Source organism: Acanthaster planci, linkage group LG06 (genome assembly GCF_054643075.1).
Source record: "Acanthaster planci isolate LZ-2023a linkage group LG06, COTS_SCS, whole genome shotgun sequence".
NCBI lineage: Eukaryota > Metazoa > Echinodermata > Asteroidea > Valvatida > Acanthasteridae > Acanthaster > Acanthaster planci.
The window spans coordinates 22593932-22616392 of NC_141782.1; the positions used below are offsets into that span (position 1 = coordinate 22593932).

General features: G+C 40.0%; 2 protein-coding genes across 8 annotated transcripts; both read right to left on the reverse strand.

Moving 5' to 3' along the window:
- Positions 1–201: 201 nt before the first annotated feature.
- LOC110980055 (pyrimidodiazepine synthase-like) lies at positions 202–8472 on the reverse strand. 7 transcript variants are annotated; one of them, XM_087138430.1, is made up of 5 exons: positions 8261–8472; positions 6040–6145; positions 4012–4234; positions 3775–3901; positions 202–3199 (listed from the first exon to the last, which is right to left on the reverse strand). In XM_087138430.1, the coding sequence occupies exons 1-5, from the start codon at positions 8331–8333 to the stop codon at positions 2961–2963; spliced, it is 768 nt and encodes a 255-aa protein (XP_086994556.1). In that variant the 5' UTR covers positions 8334–8472; the 3' UTR covers positions 202–2960. The 7 variants fall into 7 exon arrangements, with proteins under 7 accessions (XP_086994556.1, XP_086994561.1, XP_086994560.1 ...); XM_087138435.1 differs by having other exon boundaries at positions 8352–8466; XM_087138434.1 differs by having other exon boundaries at positions 8265–8466.
- Positions 8473–9803: 1331 nt separating this feature from the next.
- LOC110980113 (pyrimidodiazepine synthase-like) lies at positions 9804–19295 on the reverse strand. Its single transcript, XM_022236462.2, has 5 exons — positions 19061–19295; positions 16333–16438; positions 15627–15849; positions 14267–14387; positions 9804–13344 (listed from the first exon to the last, which is right to left on the reverse strand). Exons 1-5 carry the CDS (start codon positions 19083–19085, stop codon positions 13124–13126), a joined length of 696 nt encoding a protein of 231 aa, XP_022092154.1. The 5' UTR covers positions 19086–19295; the 3' UTR covers positions 9804–13123.
- Between the last annotated feature and the right edge of the window lie 3166 nt (positions 19296–22461).

Sequence of the window (22461 nt, forward strand, 5' to 3'; positions counted from 1 at the left end):
AAGTTTTTCTCTTGAGATTCAATGGCAATGACGTTAAAAGGTTACAAATTTTCCATTCTTTGTAAAAAGAAAAACATTTGTTTTCCAAAAAGCCAAATTAATTTCCAATACGGAATTTACTTCATTACTGCACTTGTTTTATACATACAAGTTTCTGCTGTCATTTCAAATGAAAGCAACTGTACCAATAACACACTACAATTTAAAGCAAGTCTCCATTTATTTCAACAAATTCTTTCCCTTTTTTAGCTGTCAATCAATCAAAAGAGGCACTAAATTCTTATAAGATATTGTAATTTGTTCAAATAATGAGAACAAATATATGATACACATAATTCTTCCTTTCCCCTCCCCCAAAAGACCCTATGGGACAATATCTGACAAGACTGCAAAAGGAACATGTCAGAGATACAGGTATCAGGGTTGAGATTGGAGAAAAATGACATATCCACCAAAAAATCATCAGCAGTGTTTTCCTAATTTTTGTGCTCTATATCAATGTAAAAGCACCTTAACAGCAAACATGGGTTTTTCAAAACTTTGCAAGAGATTGTTTGAAAAATCCTGCAGTCAGGAAAATCTTAATTAAAAATCATGAAGTCAGGAAAAATTCCTAATGTTTTCAACGTTGCCAAGGATACAATAGAATACTTTCAAGACACTTTAAGAAATGATTTATCTGGCCTGAAGTATAGAAGAGTAATTCTAAATTTCTGAGGAAATCACATCTGAACTCACTGAAGGTAAACAATTTTCTGGAAAAAGAAAAGCATGCATTCAAGATTTGCTGAAGTTAGCCAAAAGATGGCATATGTGACAGCTTGAGTCCTACAAAATGAATCTTCAGGATATTTTCATCGATATGTGAATTTTTATATGCATTCCAACTTGGACACATTAAGTTTATTTCATTTCATCTGGCATGCATCCTCAAGAGTATGTATATTACATAAGCGGGACCACTGACAATTCATACACAAGACCCAAGGCTTGTAATTCCTAAGTAGCTCTGGGAATTTCTAGCTGCTTGCATGGGTCACATAAAGCATATGTTGTTTAGCACTAGATGTGCACATATGGAATTTTTACTCGTTTTGTAAATAGTGAAAGGGGTTAAAGTACAGAGAATAAGAAATCACTTTTTCTCGGCGGTAAAATGTGAACTTTTGACATATCTTAATGCAGCATCCGATTCATGAAATAAATTTTGCCTTCAGAAAAGAGAGTGGTGAGGGTTATAAATCCCTTGTTATGGTCTATCTCAGAACCATAGCTGAGGCAGGGCTCTAATGATTAGTTACTACTATCAACAAATGCTACATACAAATACATGTACCGGTAGCATACAAAATTTCATTTTAGTGGCTGGCAAAGCAACAAGTGCATTTAGTACAGCACAAAAATTAACAGCTGCAAAAAATGTGCAGTCAGTCATAATTTTATGTATTACTTTAACTTATCTGGCTAGAACCCTGTGAGGTTTTGAAAAAACCTGCCTCCCTCGGATATATTTTGTCACAATGTACTGATTACAGAAGGAGTTGAAGCTGCAGTGTGAAATAATTGATACATGTAACGTTAGACTTTTGAGCTCAGTAATAAATAAACTTGCATTAACTACCATTACCTGAGCTGCTTTATGTGGCAGAACAATTTTCTGACCGGAAGAATTCAGATTTCATCAGCTACAGCTTCCACAGGTCATTTTGGCACAAAATTTCTTCTTAACATACATGTCATAATTCATGCTTCAAACTGTCATACTAAGGTTCAACATGAATGCACATAAGCATATTTCAGATATAGAGCAGCGTTAGTCAAGAAAACATCCCCCCCCCGGGAGTGAGGATTACACCTTACTTCTTGGGCTACCAAAGGAGGAAAATAAAATATAACAAAATGGAATAACAGATGCCTGCAGCTCCAGAACCAAACTTGGATCCATCCCCGTTTTGAGCAGTTCATTAAGTTAGAAACAGACCTGTAACATAATGACATCACGTTTTGTTTACATACATGGTACGTGTTTTGCTTTCCTAGCAGTAAAGTGGGATGTTACCCATCGAGTCCCCATAGGAAAGCACACATGTAAACAAAATGTGAGATCTACTTTTGGATGTTTTTTGGCCCTGCCCTATGGGTATTGTAACACTGTAGGGCAGGGCAAAAAACAAACAAAATTAAATTAGCATGTCCCCAACGCAAATCCATCCTTAGAAATAAATGTGCGATCATTATATTGTAGCGGAACAGTTAATTATTGGACAGTTTTACGCATTAGACAAGTTTATGGACGCTGGTGCACGTGCTCAAGCTCGCCGTGTTGCGCACAAATTGCGAAGAGCATTGGTACCCGGCGCGGGTATATAAGCGCGTGACTTGCATGCGGTCTGCCTCTTCCATCCCAGTGCTCTTTCGGGCAGCACGCTTGCTGACGCTGCGCTGCACTTTCCGTCTTCTTGTGCCCATCCTCCGCGTTCGTGCTCTGGTGACTGGGTTTGCACCGCGTGAAGCTGAGCCGAGCCGTGTACCAGGGTAAGTTGAACCCTTAAGTAGAGGCAAGAAGGAGGAATCTGCCCTGTTAGTTATTGTTGAGTTGTCCGCTACCCAGAAGCAGAAAAGACACCTGATTAGGGAGCACCTACGTGTCTAATAAATAAATACATTGGTCTGTCCCGAAATGTATTGGCTTGCTCCGTTGGTTATTTGTACCCGACCCCCTTGTTCGTGTGTGGTGTGCGTGTGAGCGCGTGAGAGTGTGCCCTGGTGCCTGGTGGTAGACTGCCCCATAACGAGTCTACTCCCCCGGCCTTCTTATTAGACCGCTCGTAGGACGGCCAAGGCCCTACTCAGGGTACGTCCCCTTCCCAGGTTCGCCCGAAGGAAGTCGCCTACCCCAGGTGGACGGCAACGTTGGTGAGTCCAGGGGAGGATTCCGCCAAAATATTTTAGGTCTGTTATTAAAGGGTAATTTCAGGAAAGTCATATTGAAATTTCTTGGTCAGCAGCCCAAGTAGGAATTGGACGTGGAGTTCCCGGGGTAGAGTAGTAGCTTGGATGGCAGGTATGGTCATCATATGCTGGAAGTAGTTAAACAAGTTAGGCATTCGGGCTCTAACCATCTCATACTCTGGATCCAGGATTATGAGACCCTCGTTGAATGGCCACATAATGAGGTCCACCATTCCAGGTTTGGGTCCTGTACCAAGATAAGATACAATCACATAAAGCTATGAATACACTGGATGAGAAGCTAAGGCATCAACTGAAAAAAAAATTGTGGTTTTGGTTGGTACTGAGTAAAATAATGTGTCGGTGAGGATAGCTTTAGTTACCAGCATGACATGTCACAATTATAAACTCAACTTTTGACACAGCAAAACTTTGATAATAGAGATAACTATGCATGATCTGTGTCTATCTGAATCTACGTTAAATTCTGTCCGAACACCTGGTGTGACTATGTCATAAAGTTAGCGCAGTGCAAGATGTTGGTGCAAACTAGTTTTTGATAAATTTATGTAAATTAGCCAGCTCAACATTCAGAAGTGTATCCTTGCAAATTGAACACCAATTTGATGATAACATACATTGCATCTAAATAGTCAAACCTCTAGCTTCTGCACAAAGATAAAGAACAAAACTTTCATTCTTAAACCAGGATTTTTCCTTCTGGAATCAAGGCCTTGAAAACCTGTGACTGAAAGCAAGTCTACACAATGGAAAATTAAGGTTTATTAAAGTGGACAAGGTGCAATATAATTTTTTACTTACCACCAAAAAATGGAGTTTCTCGTTTCATAAGTCTTCTCTCGATTATTTTAAGGCCATCCATAACTGTGTCAACATCTTTATTGTCCTTTGTGAATGAGCGTAAAGCATATTCCATTGGTTGGCACACCTTGATAATGACAGAAGTTGCAAGGGATCAATGAAACGGTTTAAACTAAGTCCAGTGAACACTAGCAAAAACCTATCAACAACTTTTTCTTGCGGTAAAATGTAACCTACCTTTGCTCTGTATATTTCGAGGACAATCCTCTGTTGGGCCTTTTCAAAGGGATCCTTTGGATAAAGAGGTGGATCTGGATACAATTCCTCCAACAGCTCACAGATGACAACTGATTCAATAATTATCTTTCCATTGACTTCCAGGACAGGAATTTTTCCAATGTGATTGCGTTCCAGAAGGAACTCTGGTTTTCTCCTCAAGTCACAGTAGATTTCATCATAGCTGTCAAAGATATGAATATTGCATTTCACAAAAATATGTAACATTTTGTACTACATGTAAATGTACTGCAGGGAGTTCTAAAAAATAAATATCAAGGACAAACTGGGTAGTCGAGTACATGGACTTCAGACACCTACAGTAGTAAGCAGGAGGTCATGGGGAAGATTTTCTTCACATGCTCAAGGACAAACACTGAGCATACATCATGAACATAATGTCGGTGTAAGGGCAAAACCTGTAATTGCAAATTAACATCTCCCTGATGCAAAGTACATGTAGGCCTACATCTCGAAGAAATATCAATTTTGCCAGTGTAAAGAGCAATGGGTGGGAACTGTCCATCTTAAATGTCAAATAAAGGATTTGAAGAATGAGAAGATGACGAACAATGGATGGGAACTGTCCATCTTAAATGTCAAATAAAGGATTTGAATAATGAGAAAAATGAAGAGTAATGGGTGGGAACTGTCCATCTTAAATGTCAAATAAAGGATTTGAGGAATGAGAAGATGAAGAGTAATGGGTGGGAACTGTCTATCTTAAATGTCAAATAAAGGATTTGAGGAATGAGAAGATGAAGAACAATGGATGGGAACTGTCTATCTTAAATGTCAAATAAAGGATTTGAGGAATGAGAAGATGAAGAGTAATGGGTGGGAACTGTCCATCTTAAATGTCAAATAAAGGATTTGAGGAATGAGAAGATGAAGAGTAATGGGTGGGAACTGTCCATCTTAAATGCCAAATAAAGGATTTGAGGAATGAGAAGATGAAGAGCAATGGGTGGGAACTGTCCATCTTAAATGTCAAATAAAGGATTTCAGTAATGAGAAGATGAAGAGTAATGGGTGGGAACTGTCCATCTTAAATGTCAAATAAAGGATTTGAGGAATGAGAAGATGAAGAGTAATGGGTGGGAACTGTCCATCTTAAATGCCAAATAAAGGATTTGAGGAATGAGAAGATGAAGAGTAATGGGTGGGAACTGTCCATCTTAAATGCCAAATAAAGGATTTGAGGAATGAGAAGATGAAGAACAATGGATGGGAACTGTCTATCTTAAATGTCAAATAAAGGATTTGAGGAATGAGAAGATGAAGAGTAATGGGTGGGAACTGTCCATCTTAAATGCCAAATAAAGGATTTGAGGAATGAGAAGATGATGCGTAATGGGTGGGAACTGTCCATCTTAAATGTCAAATAAAGGATTTGAGGAATGAGAAGATGAAGAACAATGGATGGGAACTGTCTATCTTAAATGTCAAATAAAGGATTTGAGGAATGAGAAGATGAAGAGTAATGGGTGGGAACTGTCCATCTTAAATGCCAAATAAAGGATTTGAGGAATGAGAAGATGAAGAGTAATGGGTGGGAACTGTCCATCTTAAATGTCAAATAAAGGATTTGAGGAATGACAAGATGACGAACAATGGATGGGAACTGTCTATCTTAAATGTCAAATAAAGGATTTGAGGAATGAGAAGATGAAGACTTCATATTGTTGCTGAATTCTCAAAAGAAACAATACACCAATAATAACATCAATATGAATCTATGATTTAATTTCTTATTCATCTGAGAAATTTATATGCCAAGGACAAGTCCATTACAAAATCTCACAATTTTTTGGCTTGTCTTAACATCTGTTATGACCAAAGGCATCCTCAATACAGCAAGAAACTTTCATGCTAGAAGATTTTATGCTTTTCCCCAGTTTTTTTTTATCATTTTGAAGCAGCATGACATAGTACCCTCTGCTCTGCCATGAAGATGTCCCGGTACATACTTACATGTACTTCCCTTACCTGATTCCTTTTGTCATAAGAACCAAGCGTACCGAGTGGGCAAATGGAGAGAACCGCATGCTAAATAGCCATGGGACACCATCTCTCAAATCAGGCAGAGGGTCACCTACATAAAGCAAGAGCCATTTGAATAAAAAATTGACAAATTCTAACCTGTAACCTCAGAAATATGGTTCAAATGAGAGTAACAGCCGTTATCTAAATTACTTTGCTCAAGACATGAAACTCTCAAATAATCTCAAAAATCTCATTTCAATCTTGCCCATGGATGCAAGAAAATTAAACTTTCAAAGAGCGACACTTAATGTAGATGTTACCATATATATATAGCCTATAACATAATGATGTTAAGCTTTGTTTACATATGGGCTTTCCTATGGTAATGAGATGGGACACCATAGGGAAATGTACATGTAAACAAAGCATGACGTGATTATGTGAGTTTACTAGGAGATAGCCCCACTAGTGTGGCACGGATCACTCCTGATTTATAGTGATCTGTGCCACACTAGTGGGGCTAACTAGGAGAAAACATTTTTCATTAGTACTGTGGAATACTTTGTCGTCAGTGTAAGAACCCAACCTTACATTGCCTTCTTCAAATGTTTTTAGTAAATTTCTCTTTAAGCACAGTGACCTATTTTTCATGAGATTCAAATACTTATGGTATTTATACTATCATATTATTTCGGAAAAGCACTTTTTCCCAGCATGCAGTCAGAAAGGGAAGTTTTCCTCATGTCCAATGTTCAACCACTAAAAACCAACATGACATTAATTTCCTTCCGAAACTTTGATTACAAACGTATGGTTCCATAATTGGAGAGAATTCAATATACTTACACCAATAATGATTCCTTTCAGTTACAAGTACCCACATACACCTATACATGTACATGTATTAACCATCACAAAGCAATAATGTCCTAAAACGTCAAATTTAGCAGTGAAAATAATGAAGTATTTACTTGAAAAACATTAAACTTTTTCAGACAAGTCTCATAGTTTGTGCACAGGATGAAGTGACGTGAACAAATGCTGGCGTAAAGGCACATGCATGTATTACATGCTCGTGAGCAAAAGTCACTGACCAAAATCAAACAAGAGGAAATTGATAAAAATCACCTATTCGGTTGAAAACACCTCAGAATTGAGCCCTTGCTACATGTATGCTACACTCAGTTGCTGCTACTGAGTACTTTAACACACCTACCATGGCTATGATGACTACCTTACTTCTGATACCCGGCTACCCCTAGAAAAAGCAATATGTCCCAACTTATAGCTTTAAGGTAGTCTGAGTACTGTCATATGTTTAAAAATGAGATTTGTACAAATTGTAGGTTCTCAGGCTAGTTCTGGCTGCTTCATGCTCCCCCCATTCAAGAAAACATCATGGTGACGGCTACAAATTTGTATTATGTATAAATGCCAAGACACAAGTGACAGAAGACAGGGTTCCATTTACAGACATGACTTGTTTTCCTCTGCAGTGGTTCATTAGCAATCAGAATAATCAATTAATATGCCTAGAATTGAGAAACAAATTCTTCAGACCAGTCTCATAAGGTTTGGTGTCCGTGTCTGGAACTCTTTCCATGACTATTTGGCCAGCCGGCAAGGCAGGTTTGTGATCCCTTGGGGGACAGACACTCGTCATTTACCATGTTTTCACTGACTTCCTGCAATTTCTGGGGACCCAAAATGTTTGGATGTTATTAGGAGAGAGATAAGGTGCCCAAACTTGGTCCCGGCTTGCTTAACCAAAACCAAATGTCCCTTAAGTGCGGTGGAGGCCTACCCACCAGATTTCAGGTGGGTCTTGGAGACAACTCTTGGTCTTGTAATGTCCGCACAAGCTGCATATGCAATGCTGGGCCTAGTGATCTGGGATGATAAGACAGCAGACATTACCCTCCGTGCCCTCCGACTTTTCTTGGTGCAGATAGTCAAAAAACGTCCCCAAAATTGCATGACTTCCTATGAATAGCCTCCAGGCATAGCAGGTGAAGTCTGCATTAACAATGGTACAGTAGCGCTACGATTTAATATGAGTAGGCCTAACCAGGCTGAAATTTGCACGAAATTTGGGCCGGAATTTCGGCTGGCCTGATTTTCGTCTGGACGCTATTTTTACGGTTGCAAGCAAAGATTGTATAGCGCCGCAGCGCTATACAATGTTTCATTGCAAGCGCTGAGCAACCGGACCCTTCACACGTACGTACGTAACCGGTATACGGTAACCGGCTAGAAATTATACGGAGGCCAATTACGGCATAGCAACGAGAGCCCATAAACGTCCACAAACAAACCACAGAAAAAAAGCAATGTTTAAATCAATCCTTCGCTGGAATCTTAGCTATGAAACAACGTGAACAACTGAGCTTTCTTTTCACCAACAGGAAACACAGACGGAATGTGTATAAAAAACCACTGAGCCTTCATGCAAAATGGATGAGGGCGCTAGTACACTGAGACAACTTGAATGATGGACCCCGAGATCTAGATAATGCCTTCGCGAACAGATTCGCAATTTGTATACTATCAATTCTCTTCTAAATTAAGGAAGTTGGAGGCACATAAACTCGGTGATTTCTAAAGAAGCATGGAATTTAATGGCAGAAATATAAAAAAGTGCCGGAAACTATTTAGAAAGTGTGAAACACGAAAACGCAAAAATTGAAATTGCTCTATAATATTGATTTCAGGAGTCAACGCACCCGATTAGGAACAAAGACGGGGAAAATCGGTTTCTGGGCTTATGTCCGTTTTCGAACGATTTTGTACCATCCTAGATTTTAAAAATGTGTAATTCTCTCTTAACGAACGTGTAAAGGGGGACCCCTGGGCTCACTTAATTAGCGCCCCGAATGATTCGGCCCACAGGCTGTCTCAGCCCAATTTTCAGGAGTCAACGCACCCGATTAGGAACAAAGACGGGGAAAGTCGTTTTCTTGGGCCTAACGACGACGACTGATCATCTTTCCAGACTGAACTGAATTTGTAGCTAGCTCTACGTCATGCGCCCACTTAAGTTCTAGTTCTGCTATCTTCGGCTTTAGCTAGCTGGGAAAGCTGAAAAGAAGGGGCGCCCTCAACGTGTGTCTGTGGCATGGCCCTTCACAAACAAGTTTTAGACAAGCCTAAATTAACAAAATAATAACTGATTAAAAAAAAATGAAAAATTTGAAAAGGAAACACGCTCCTTCCATGGCAGTTTGAGACACACATCAAATGAAACCTTTGGGGGGGGGTAGTGTACCATGGGAGCAGTTTCTGTACTGTTGGGGTGGGGCCAGTAGACCCTTGCTCTCGTCTAGGCTCGATGTGCTCGTGTGCTCCCCAGAAAGAATAAAACCTGGCAAAAGTCCACCTTGGCCAGTTCCCACCCCCCTCGCAAATTATCCTTGCCATTGTCACGCTGGGGGATTGGTGGTATTAAATCAAGGCAAGGCTGAATGCTGCAGAATTCAATGACCAGCCAAAGGTAATTATTCCTGAAAACAGACCTGAGCCATATTTTCGTCCAGATGATGCCAGCACGAGAACCAAATTTCATGCAGTTTTTCATTGGAATTAACTAATGGTGCCAAGCAGAAAACTTGATGACATGGAAATCATGATTTGGTAAACCTTTCATCTTCACTAACTTTCCTGGCCTCGTTGAAGACTGTGCAAGCTCGACTAAGTTCATGTACACGTACAGTGCAACGGAGGCCAGGACAAAAGGCAAGATGAAAGGATCACAGAAGCTGATGACCAGCTGCATTTTTCTCACAATGAGCTCCTTTCAAATTTAATGCAAACAGTACTGAGTTCAACTTCAAAGATACGGCGGCAACACCATTCAAGTACTTCTAGAACAACCTCCAATATATTTGAAAAATAGTACTCCTCCAAAAAGTCTAAAAATAGAGTTTATTAGATAGATTTTTGCTTGTGAATGTGAATTCAATAAATCCAGATAAGATTACAAAATCTTCATATTAAAAATTCATAACCTGAAGAAACAAATAACCCAGGGATAATAGGAACATAAAAATTAATAATCTATGGGTAACTATACATTAAATTGTTAACTGTAAACTCTACTGTACTGTATAGCATGAAAGTCTTGCATAAACTAACTTAGCAAAAAAGAAACAAACTAATCTAAGCTAGCCAGAATTAATACAAGTATGCTGTTTTTACATCCCAGTCGTGTTTTCCTACAGTGGCTGCTAAAACTTTGGCTGACGGTCAGTACAAAAAGTAACCTCATTTCAAATTAATGAGACAATTAAATGTGCATTTTGAACAAATTTGAGGTAAAATCGAAAACCAATGAAAGGATGATTTTTTTCCCACCCCTTGCTACCCATGCATATTGTAGGCAAAATAACAGTGGTCTGTTTAACACGCTTATTTGAGTGCATGCCAATCCAAAATTAAAACAGACACAGAAAAAAATTAACACTGGAAAAGTTACCAAGATTAAATAACATAAAAATGCAAATGATGAAGAAGAAAGAAGAAACTTTCAAAAAAAAATAATAATAATAATAGAAATACAACTTTGTAAAGCGCACATATCCACCCAATGAAAAGCACTAGATACAGAGAAACATAACAACACATACTAAATATGCAGAAAAAAATGCAAATACCGAACATATACTAGAATTAGTCTTACATAAACAAAAAAGATTTAATGAAACAATAATTTAATGCCTGAGCCATGAGATGGGTTTTCAGGGATGTCTTGAATGAATGGAGTCAGAACTTCGAATATGTAATGGTAGTTGGTTCCATAGGCGAGCAGCTGCTACTGAAAATGATTTATCCCCCCCATGAGTTATGTGACCTGGGTTCTGAAAGTGGATATTTGTGACATGATTGAAGCATGTGAGATTGTTTGTAAGGTGTGAGGAGATCCATGATGTAAGAAGGGGCTTTGCTATTAAGAGCCTTATAGACAATTAATAGAAGCTGGTAGATTATCCTGTACAAGACTGGTAACCAGTGAAGATCTTTCAGAATGGGTGTGATGTGAGCAGACTTTCTGGTTAATGTGAAGAGACGCGCAGCTGTGTTCTGGGTACGCTGGAGTCAATTCAGCTGTTCCCATGGAAGGCCAAAGAGACGTGAATTTCCCATGTAAAGACGGGATGTGACAAGAATGGATGATTTGTTCAGTGGAGTTGCGGGTAAGATACTTCCTAATCCTTCCAATATTGCGAATATGGAATGAAGCTGAGCAAACAGTTTGAGAAATGTGACTTTTGAATGACGTGGGAATCAAAGATGACACCAAGATTACGAGTCTGAGTGACTGGACAGATATTAGAATCTTCTATGGAAATAGAAGGAATGTTGACTTTTGTTAGGTGTTGTGGGGATCCAATGATCATAAATTTTGTCTTGTCATCATTAAGTTTAAGGAAGTTGTTCCGCATCCATTGATGAATATTGGACACACAGGACTCCATTCTTCTGAGTTCAATAGCCGCCACCTGTTGAGGAGGTTTGAAGGTTAAATACAGTTGAGTGTCATCAGCATACATGTGGTACTGTAGATTATGACATGAGATTACATGTTTCAGAGGATATGTGTAAAGAGTGAAAAGCTGAGGGCCTAGAACAGAGCCCTGGGGAACAGAAAACTCAAGATGGACAGGGTTAGATGTGGCATTGCCTACACATACATATTGTGGTCTGAGCTCCAGGTAATAGCTAAACCACTGAAGAGCCTGACCTCTCAGACCAACGATGTCATGCAATCTGGAAAGAAGTATGGTATGGTCTATTGAAAGCTGCATTCAAGTCAAGGAGGATAACTGCTGTAATGTTTTGTTGATCCAGGGCTTGTAAAATATCATTGTGAACTCACAACAGGGCCGTTTCGGTGCTATGATTTGGCCTATAAGCAGATTGAAATGTATTTAACAGGTTGTGGCAATGCAAGAGAGCTGTCAACCTAGAGGAAACTATACATTCTAATGTTTTGCCCAAAAACTTTAAGTTGGAGATCGGTCTGTAATTTTTCAAAATCTCCTTATCCAAGCTTGCCTTCTTCAAAAGAGGACGAATGTAAGAAACTTTAAGGCATTTGGGAAACACACCTGAGCAAAACAATTTGTTGACAATCTTAGTGACATACGGAACAATAACATCAATACAATCTTTAACAAGTGAGGTAGGTATCAGGTCAAACTCACAAGATTTAACAATTTAGATGAACTAATACAAAAAAATAAAACAAATAATTCACTTCCAGTCTATTATATTTCAGAAAAATGAGCAGATAAACTAGTACTGAAGTGTTTAAATGAATAAATTAATAGAGAATTACTCATATACGATGTCAAGCTACTCCAGATTCAAGGGAAAACATGGCGAGGTGTGTTTTTGTGGTGGTGAATTTTAACTCCATAGTGTACTGGCCTTGACTGACTGGAAGTAAACTAAGTTGAATGCAAAGCACTGACGGCAAAGGAAACAGAATCTACAAGCATCAAGGGTCATACAGTGAATGATGATGTTGGATCACTATCATTCATGAGTGCAGACCATGACACAAGATGTAGAAGTGTCTCCATATGTGAGAAAATCGACTCTCTGGTGTTGCATAAATGAATACAATATTTTGGGTTTGGAGAGTTTCGTTTGCATGGTAACCAAAGCTGACTGGATTTGCTACTCAATAGATTGTGTTATTAATGATAGTCCAAGAGGGTTAGGAATTACTTAATGACCAGTTTACTTAATCAACTGGGTGAGACCTACTGAGTTAATTACCTCTTGCAGATGAGACAAGAACCTTGTTCCTTGAATAAGCAGGCAATATTGTACTGGCTTAGTAGAGTCGCAAACACCTAACCTTTAGCACTTGTAAACTTGCAAATGCAAAAATTACTGGTTTTGTCTTTTTTGTACTGAAAAGAAAATCTGTGCACCATGTGAAACCTCTTGTTTTTAATCCTACAATCAATAATATGACATGATTTAAAATCTACAAAACCAGCTCATGAAGACAAAGACAAAGTTTACAGCTTGGAAACCTTAACAGCATTTTCAAGTGGAAATTCAGTGCTTCTCCAATCAGTTAGAAGTCATACTGAGGATCCCCATGGGCATAGCCCTCATAGAATGTCTTGTAGTACTCTCTGTCGTTGAAAGCCTGAATCATTGGTGTGGTTAACATCCGCTGGAAGTAAGCGTCAAGGTCTGGTAGCTTGGCTTTCAGGGTGTTCATGAGCTTGTCAAAGACCATTAAACGCTCATTCCAAGGCCAAGTGACGTAGTCAACCATGCTGGGCTGTTGACCTGTACGTAGTTTAATGCAAAAAAAATCAAAGAACTGACTTGATTTATAATATATTATGAAGGGTTTAATGTTAATTTATTTGGGTGTACAGCTTGGTATCTGCATGCCAAGCCCTACTCCATGAGAATTTCACTGTATATTTTTCTAGCATGCGTGATTATAAATTGTAATTTTTACTTGAGCTTAAAGCTTAAACTTCAGTATGCAAATTTGTATTTAAGTTCACAACGATTACACAAAGAGTTACATTTGATCAAAAGTGAGAAGGGTAATCTCACTGTTTCCACCTGCAAAAGATAATGCATCACTGAGAAGATTTACTATGATGGTTACAAAAACAGCCTTAGAAAATGGAAATAGTACTTGTGTTTTGATGGCAAAACAGCCTTAGGAAATGGAAATAGTACTTGTGTTTTGATTGCAATTTATGGTAATATATGCATCAATATGACCCACATTCTAGTACACAGGGATATAATACATGAATGTGCTGGCATGACATTGAAGCTGAGTGGTAGATATGCTCAGAGATTTAACATAATTCAAATTACAACTATTTCATGACTGTTTTTGGATTTCACCCCAACATTTGTAAGATAATCTGTAATTACATCATACACATGAAAAACAAACACACACATATTCAATATTCCCCCTCTCCCCAACTAGGTTCAATGTTAAAGTTTCATCAACTGAAGTCCAACTTACACAGATTCACTGTCTTGCCTGTGCTGCTAGGCTAAACTACTGGCATTACATTATTTGAGGGTCCAGTGGAGTGTGGGAGAAGATAAAAACTGGATTTTTGAAAAGATATTTTTGACTCTTACAACTTTTCCAGAAATTTCAAGGCCATTCCTTCAGTTGAATGGGCGAGTACAAGTACTATACAATCTATCCTTGGGCTTCCGAGAGTCTTACCACCAAAGAATGGGGTTCCTCTTTTCTTTAGTTCTGCATCATACAACGTCAAGCCAGCAATGAGATTTGCTTCATCGTCTTCTGCACCAGACCGTAAGCACTTATAAAAGGCTGGGATAACCTGAAGATTGAATGACAAGATTCAGACAATCACAATCGACATACAAGAGTAACTAATGAGGTTCAAAAAGTCTCCTGGTGTAATAAATTAAGATTTCACATTTACTGCATCGAGCCATGTATTACTTGTTCCTGAATGATAATTGAGCCAGCTATCATGCATCTACAACTATATATGCAGTGATGTAGTTGAGTCCCTCTAATCTAAGTCTGAGCAAAGCCCAAGTCTAGCTGAAGTTTGAGTCTGAATTGTCAAGTCCAATCCTAGTCTGAGTCCAAAACAGACTGAGTCAGATCCAAGTTATAAGTCCCAAACAGCCCGACTCTGAACCGAGTCCCAAGACCACCCCAAAATGGACTCAAGTCTGAGCCTGGACTGGAATTCTCCCTAACTGCAACTTTTACAGAGTGTATCAAAAATGCAACAAACCTTCTTTGTGGAGATTGTGTTAGTTTTACACCAAAATGCCTAGTATAGTAGCCCCTTATAGCCACAGATTCCCTCTTTCCAATAATATGTTAAATTTATTCACACTTAGTAATGGGGGGGGGACAAAGTAGGTGTGGGACCAAGTTTCACTTGAAATGCAAGCATAAACCCTATTCAATTCTCCCTCTCTCTTAGGAAATGTTTGTAATAAATAGGCCAGATGTGTTCACAATGCAATCAGGTGAATCATTAAGTATCTTGATGATTGCAATGATTTCCTTTGCATAGGTTTTAGGCCTACAAAAAGCCTGTGCAGTAGTTTGCTCATAACATTACCGTCATTGTCTGAGATGGTTCAGTTGGGTATAGAGAGAAGAGTATTGGCGGTGACATTTAAAGATAGTGCAAAAATTATTCCAAGAAAGATATCCTGATGGTCCTCCAGCCGACCACTTGATATTATGTAATGATTCACCTAACTGGACTGGTTCTGTATATCCCATGACGGAGACTGCTGCATTACTGAAGCAGAAGCAGATCGGTATTGCAATAAAGCAAAGTTATTCAGGAACAAGGCATATGTATGAGTCTGCAGAGAACTGCGCTAACAGGGCAGACCTCCCAGATTTGCACGCATGTCTGAATGACATCATATGCTTTTCATTTTCGGCATGCGCTGTTGGAATACCCAACTACCTCATTAACAGATTGAAGAAATTACTTCAGCAGGATGTTATTTAAGACAGGAGAAAAATTTATGAGATATAAAAGAGGAATATTGAGGAGACATTGAAATGAAAATACGGTAACCTTTGATCCATAAGCTGCCACGACAATTTTATCTTTAGCCTTCTGCAATGGATCTTTGGGGTAGAGAGGTGGATCAGGATAAATCTCATCTAGGTAGTCACAGATGACGGTGGATTCAATCAGAACTTCGCCATTGTGTTCGTAGACAGGCACTTTCCCATCAGGATTTCGTTCAAGGAGGAATTCTGGCTTTTTCGTCAGGTTGCAGTTAATCTCCTCAAAGCTGAAAATATGAAACTTTTCAACAAATGGAATTCTGAACAAGATCAATCGTGTGCACTTTCGAGTATAACTGTACACCTGCATTTTTAAATCCTGAATGCTGAACTCCTGAAATTCATTAGAAATGTAATCCTAATTGCAATACCACATGGGTGATTTTGCACAATAGCCGAAAGGCACTGTGACGTGGGAAGGAAAGAGGGTCAATGTTTGCTCCCTTTTCCTTCCCACAATACCTTTCTACCATTGTGCAAAATCACCCATAATGTGTTAGTGATAAGGCCTACACACTCTCTATCAAATAATTTGATTGCGAGCCATTTTTCATGGCTATTTTTTCATTTGATCCAAACACAATTTTTAATTTACTGCATAAAAACACACGGAACATAGAAATGAAAAGACCCTAAAGACCATTTGGTATGTGATGTGTGATTCTTGGAAAAAAACTTATTGCATATCTAAATGTGGATCAGTATCTTACTCGATTCCTTTGATTTTAAGAACCAAGCGAGAGCGCTGTGCAAACGGGCAGTATTTCATGCTGAAGAGACGAATGGATCCATCTTTGAGGGGAGGTAGAGGTTGACCTGTAAGTAAATACATGTGATAAATAACTATAGCCCACCCATGCACTTTCCAAATTTTTAAATTTTAGAAAAACATTTTATTTCACCTAGCACCAAATAAGGTACAGACCCAACTGAAGGCCTGCATGTATTCACTCTATGTATTCTGCAAAAACAAGGTATTTTGTGAGACAAGAAACAATAAATCTAATTTCATTTGCCTAATGGCGCAAAGTGAAAAATGTTTGCACCCCGGGGTGTCCCTCAGATATTTTACTTCCAGAACTGTAAGGTTTATACAAACCTGACAGATAGCCATGTACAAACTCTTACAGATGAAAAGCTGCACAATTTGCTTCCATTCCAATGACCAATCTTAGCCGGGCTTTCATTTGGATGGGGTCCGGAAAACAAGAGGAAGAGATAGGAGCTGTGTTGCGATTGGGTCAAGCTATCACACAGCTGATAGTTATTGAACGTACATGCTGCTGATTTTCTGTAGTGTGGATGGGCAAAAAGGGTCACGAATTTCACCATTTTAATGAGGATATAAGGTGAATAAACCTCCCCATCTGGTTGTGGTTTATGGTTTATTTAAAAACATGACACCTTGCAGCTAGAAACTAAATTGCATGTCATTTACAACCAAAAGTAATTAACTCAAAAATAATATTACAATGTGAAAATGAGATAAAAGGGAGAGGTTTAATATTCACTCCATTATAAAATAGGCACGACAAAAAAATGAATAAAATCCAAGAAAATTAAACACTTCTGAGGACTCACATGGAAAAACGGAATGTTGTCTAGGGGGTTATAAGCATGCACTTAATTGGCTTTGATTTGTAAAAGAAACATTAATCGTTAAGCGTATATCCTTGTGTATACCCATTTATCATTTTTGATTGAGCAAAGTTGTTAAATCAGGCAAGGGACTACCTTTGAACTGCTGAGTCTTGCATTTAAATGTTCCAAGGATGTTTTGCTTATGCAAGGTCATTGAAGAGCCCTACTCGGGGGTCGAGTACCAGCATGAGAATTCAGAAGACCGGCTAGATTTTTTGGCCAATTTTCTGCAGATAAGCACCCTGTGATGTTCAAGAGTGTCAAGTTGCAGAGTAGCCACAGCCTTGTCATAGGATTTATAATCAGGGGAGAGCATGTAACGGTAAACTCTTTTCTGGATTTTCTCAATCTGTGACACCTGCCACCGGGTAAGGTCTCCGAGTCCATTCCATAAGGGAGCTGCATACTCAACAATAGGACGAATGTACCCCTTATAAACAGTTAATAATTCTTGAGCACTAAATCCGGCTTCTTTGAGTTTTCTCAGCATAAATAATTTTCCTGCTAGATTTGGTTATTATGGAGTCTAATTGACCATGTTCCATTTCAGATCATCTTGTATGATATTACCAAGAAGTTTTACCTTTCCAACCAGAGCCATTTTAGATCTAGCATGGGAACACGTCTCTTGCCAAAGTAGATCTGCATGGCCTGGCATTTTGAAGGGTTCAGTTTGAGTTTATTGTTCTCAGCCCAGTTGCGTAAAGACTCTAGACTATTCTGGATCTGACTTGAATGTTCTTATGACCTGGTTTCACCAAGAGTGAGATCATCCACATATTTCCAAACTCTGACACCAGTGCTTTTATCTTCTTCTTGTGCACCATTCACAGTTGCAAGAAAAATTACACGTGCTATCTGACATCTATTTAAACTTCACCAAGAAGGCATGCATATGAAATTTGATTGCACAAAATAGGCCTAACTGTGACGGAAGGGTTGGTTGGCACAATCAAAGCAGCCAAATTGTGTTTACATGGCTATCTACATATATAAATAAGGTTTGTATAACCCAGTTTCGGAAGTAGGCCTACAGACATTTAGGCCCTAACCCCCTCGCCCCCAGCCCTAACCACACCTTTGCTTACGCCGCTGTAGAACCGTGGTAGACAGTGTTGAAGGTCTTAAGACCTGGTCTAGGTCTCGAGACCTTTTTTGAGGTCTCGGTCTCTGTCTTGGTCTCAGCCTACAAGAGTCTCGGTCTCGGGAGGGCTGGTCTCGGTCTTGGTCTCGGATGCTGAGGTCTCGGGTCCCCCACCAGAGACCTGCCGAGACCATGACAGAAATGCAGAAAATGTGCGTCAACAATTCATGCTCGGCCACGGCAAAATCCCGTACCCGGATCGTACGGTACATACAGCACACATATGTATATAGCAGTGCTGCTTGCAGCGCAAGTTTACCTCCAAATGAGTCTAGTTCCGAACTGCACGCAATTCCGCATGTATGATGTATGCTTGGAACATGTACGACATGGTATTCACGATAAAGAATGAAATCAAAGCTGGAATGTGTGCTTTACATGTAAAATTTGCACTTAATTTTGCTGATGCCAATTGTCCACCACGTTTACCATCAATGAACTACATCATGTAGGCCTATATATTGTATATGTTGTGCAAGGTCTCGGTCATTTCGGTCTCGAACTGCAAAAGTCTTGGTCTCGAAGTTCTGGTCTCGGTCTTGAAAGAGCTGGTCTCGGTCTCGAATGTCTTGGTCTCAGTCTCGGACATAAAGGTCTCGACTACAACACTGATGGCATAATACGGCATGCGAAGCTGCAACTTGCAATATTACCTGCTTCAAGGTGTTTTACCGACATACTGGCTATGTTCAGCTGATCGGTGGATTCAATCACAAGTTTTGGAAGGCCTTCAACAGCCCGCAACAACTACATGTACTGGCCTGGGCCTAAGTTGTGCAGCTAGTTTTATAAACATAACTTAAAGTCAATAACAAAAACGCATAGTCATTCTCTATGGGAGTGTTAAAACGCATAGTCATTCTCTACTAGGGGAGTGTTAGAAAACGCATAGTCATTCTCTATGGTTATGGTGTACCATTTATGGATGCGCTGAACGATTGTAGGTCAACTCGCCCCTGGCCGACTCGCCCGGCTGCCCCCAGCTCGCCCCTTACCGACTTGCCCCGACCGACTCGCCCCCTAGCCAACTCGCCCCCTAAGTTAGCCAAGCACGTATGGCCGGCCCATTCACCATTTAATAAAAAACACAATCAGTCAGAGATGGAATCGGTGATTGCTGCCCTTAAAAATAGGTTCTGGGGTTTGCAGTGGGCACTCAAAGTTGAGAATTATGATAGTTAAAATGTTTAAAGCTTGGTTGATATTCCCTTTCTGTGGAATCTGGGGGTAAAAATATTTTTTGATATTGGTAAAACTAATTCAGTATTATCGTGTGTATGGGCCATGGCGCAGCGTTTCCTGTGTATTGCCTATGGGATTTTGTGCGCCGCAACACCCGCACTCTACAATATATGGCCATATTAATTAACTTTGTGGACTATTTCGGATAAAAAATGGTACATATTAGGCATAATGTCTGGTGACGCAAACCTACGGAAGTGTCAAGGAGACATGATTTATGACAAAGGGGTAAGTTATAATTATTTTAGTCAGGTATAACTAGATAGGGAAACACCAAAAGGATATTGACAAGATTGGAATGTCTTCTCAACTACATCACATCGTTTAAAAAAGCTACCGGAAGAATATACATTAAGTTACTAGTGAAGAAATTAAAAACACTCTCAAAGATATAAAATTCCAAAAAAGGAAGAAAAAATACGAATATCACGAGTTAAAATCACTCCCAAAAATAAATTTAAACATTTTGGGTCGACTCTGCCAGCGCTTGTCTGAACTGGGTACATAACAACGGAACTGGTCACTATACAACAAGATTAGCCTGCTTGTCATCTGGTGCCCATTACCAGTAAACAAATTAAAAACACTCCCAAAGATATTCAATTCCAAAGTAGGAAGAAAAATTACACAAATTAATGGCGTTTTGCAGATCAGGCGCTATTTGCGCCAGCTGTACGTTTTATTCATGAATCAATCAGTTTCCCAATTCAATTCACTAAATCCAGAAGAGGCAGGAGGAAACCGGATTACCTAGAGAAAAAGGCGATGTGACTCGAACTGATCCAAGCTTAACAATCTTTCTCAGTCCCGGAAAGACATGACTCTACATCAGTATTTTATAAGTAGTTTATTTTAACAACCAAAAGCATACAATTAAAAACCCCGCCTTGAACCAAGAACATAATGGTCAAACTTTTCTCAGAACGTCTCTACGCCGAACCATAACCTCCCTTGGGTGTTTGTAAATTCATATTAAAATTGGGGGATTGAGAAAGGTTACTATGGGTAACATTGAACATCGGCTGGCAAATCCACGGTCTTTCAAAAATAGTTGAACCTTGTTGGTCTCGTTACCCATTCTGTTGATTCACCGCCAATGCATTGATTGAGACGGTTCATCACCTTTTGCTGCTTAGCGGACCAAACAAGGGAGGCCGACTGAGGAAGCCGACTGCATCGTGTCACTCCGTTTAATCCCTCATCATGCGTTTTTTTCAATAAGCGAAGAGTGACTGGTGACTGGCACACTCGGTAAAGCCCTGTGAATTGAAAAAGCCTCGCTGAGTTGAAAAGCACGTCAAAAAACACACATTAATGTGCCATCATCCTATTCCACCCTGCATCAACCTAATTCTGCCTTTACTATTGGCGCTTATTTTGACCCCTGCAGGGAATATTGAGTGGAGTAATCTGTAGCGTGTTAAAGGGTAAAATAAAAACCATATATGAAAACACGGCTCCAAATGGGCCCCATGTTGCCATGGTATGAAACAACAGGTGTAATGTTGGTTTTCGATCTCGTCTTTTTTTCCTTCTTTTTTCCCCTCTTCTTTTTTACCCCCAAATGTGGCACCCGGGGCTCATGTCCCCCCTTGCTACCCCCCCTAGATACGCCACTATTTCTATCTGCCATGATCTGCCCAGCTGCGTCCTTTCTACGGACCTCAGTCACATACCCAAATATTAATGGGACGGAGGGTTCGAAGTTGTTGATCCTGAGGGTATATTGGATGTACAAATAACCTAATCAGACAGTGGACGTAGGAAGCGTTTGAATAAATAAGTGATTGGTGGTGATGTCCAGTATCCATCACCGTCCGTGAGTCGTTCGTGTCGCGTCGTTGGTTAGAACCATTTTTTTAAAAATACATTGGGCCGGCCATATTTGCTTGACGTTCCTAGGGGGCGAGTCGGTCAGGGGCGAGTCGGTCAGGGGGCGAGTTGACCTGATACCCACTGAACCAATTCAAGCTCCATTGAAAATAGTGTAAAATCAACCAAGTTTGGAGCCCCATGGCAGGCAACGGTAGTCCCTGAGGCCTCTCAAACAAAAAACAATGTGTTGTGTGGTCCTTCAGATTTCATTTGATTTTCAATTTTTAGTAGGTTAACCAATGAATTTTTTAATTATCCGCCCAAAACAAACTCACCCCCCAAAAAGTGAATGTTGCCAAGCCATCCCAGCGGCCATTTTTCAAATGACATCCCTCACCTTCTGCGGGCCCTTCTGACTAATTTGCAATCCCACTTTTGTCTGCTTTGCCCCCAGATGGGTGCCCCTGAATCTACAGAAATGATCCTAGGCCATACTGACACAATACCACCATTTCTTGGCCCAAACAGACCCCTCTTTTTGAAACAATTTCTGGGGGGTACTTTTTGTGCGCCTCTGCCTGGCGAAGAATTTTCCTTGAATTGGGACACTGCACCCTTCCGACAAACATTACTCTCTCTTTTATATGGTGTACTATTTACGACAAACATTTCTCTCTCTCTTGCCTCCCTCCAGGCGACGCAACCAGACGACGCGACGGCACGACGGCTCTCTTGCGTCGTGCCGTCGGGTCGAATCGTCGGCTTTTGCCATTTCGTTTGTTCACACACGACGCGTCGTGCGTCGCCCGTTCGTGCTGCCTTAGGTCCTTTCCATGTTGCATTTTTTGCCGCCTAAACGTCGCTCCTTCCGTCGCCCGTCGCGTTGTACCGTCGTGCGTCGCGTCGTATCGTGCAGTGCATAGCGTCGCCTATTACGTCGCCTGAAGCACGACGCGACGCGCGACACGACGCACGACTCAAGCGTGCTGTCGCCCTT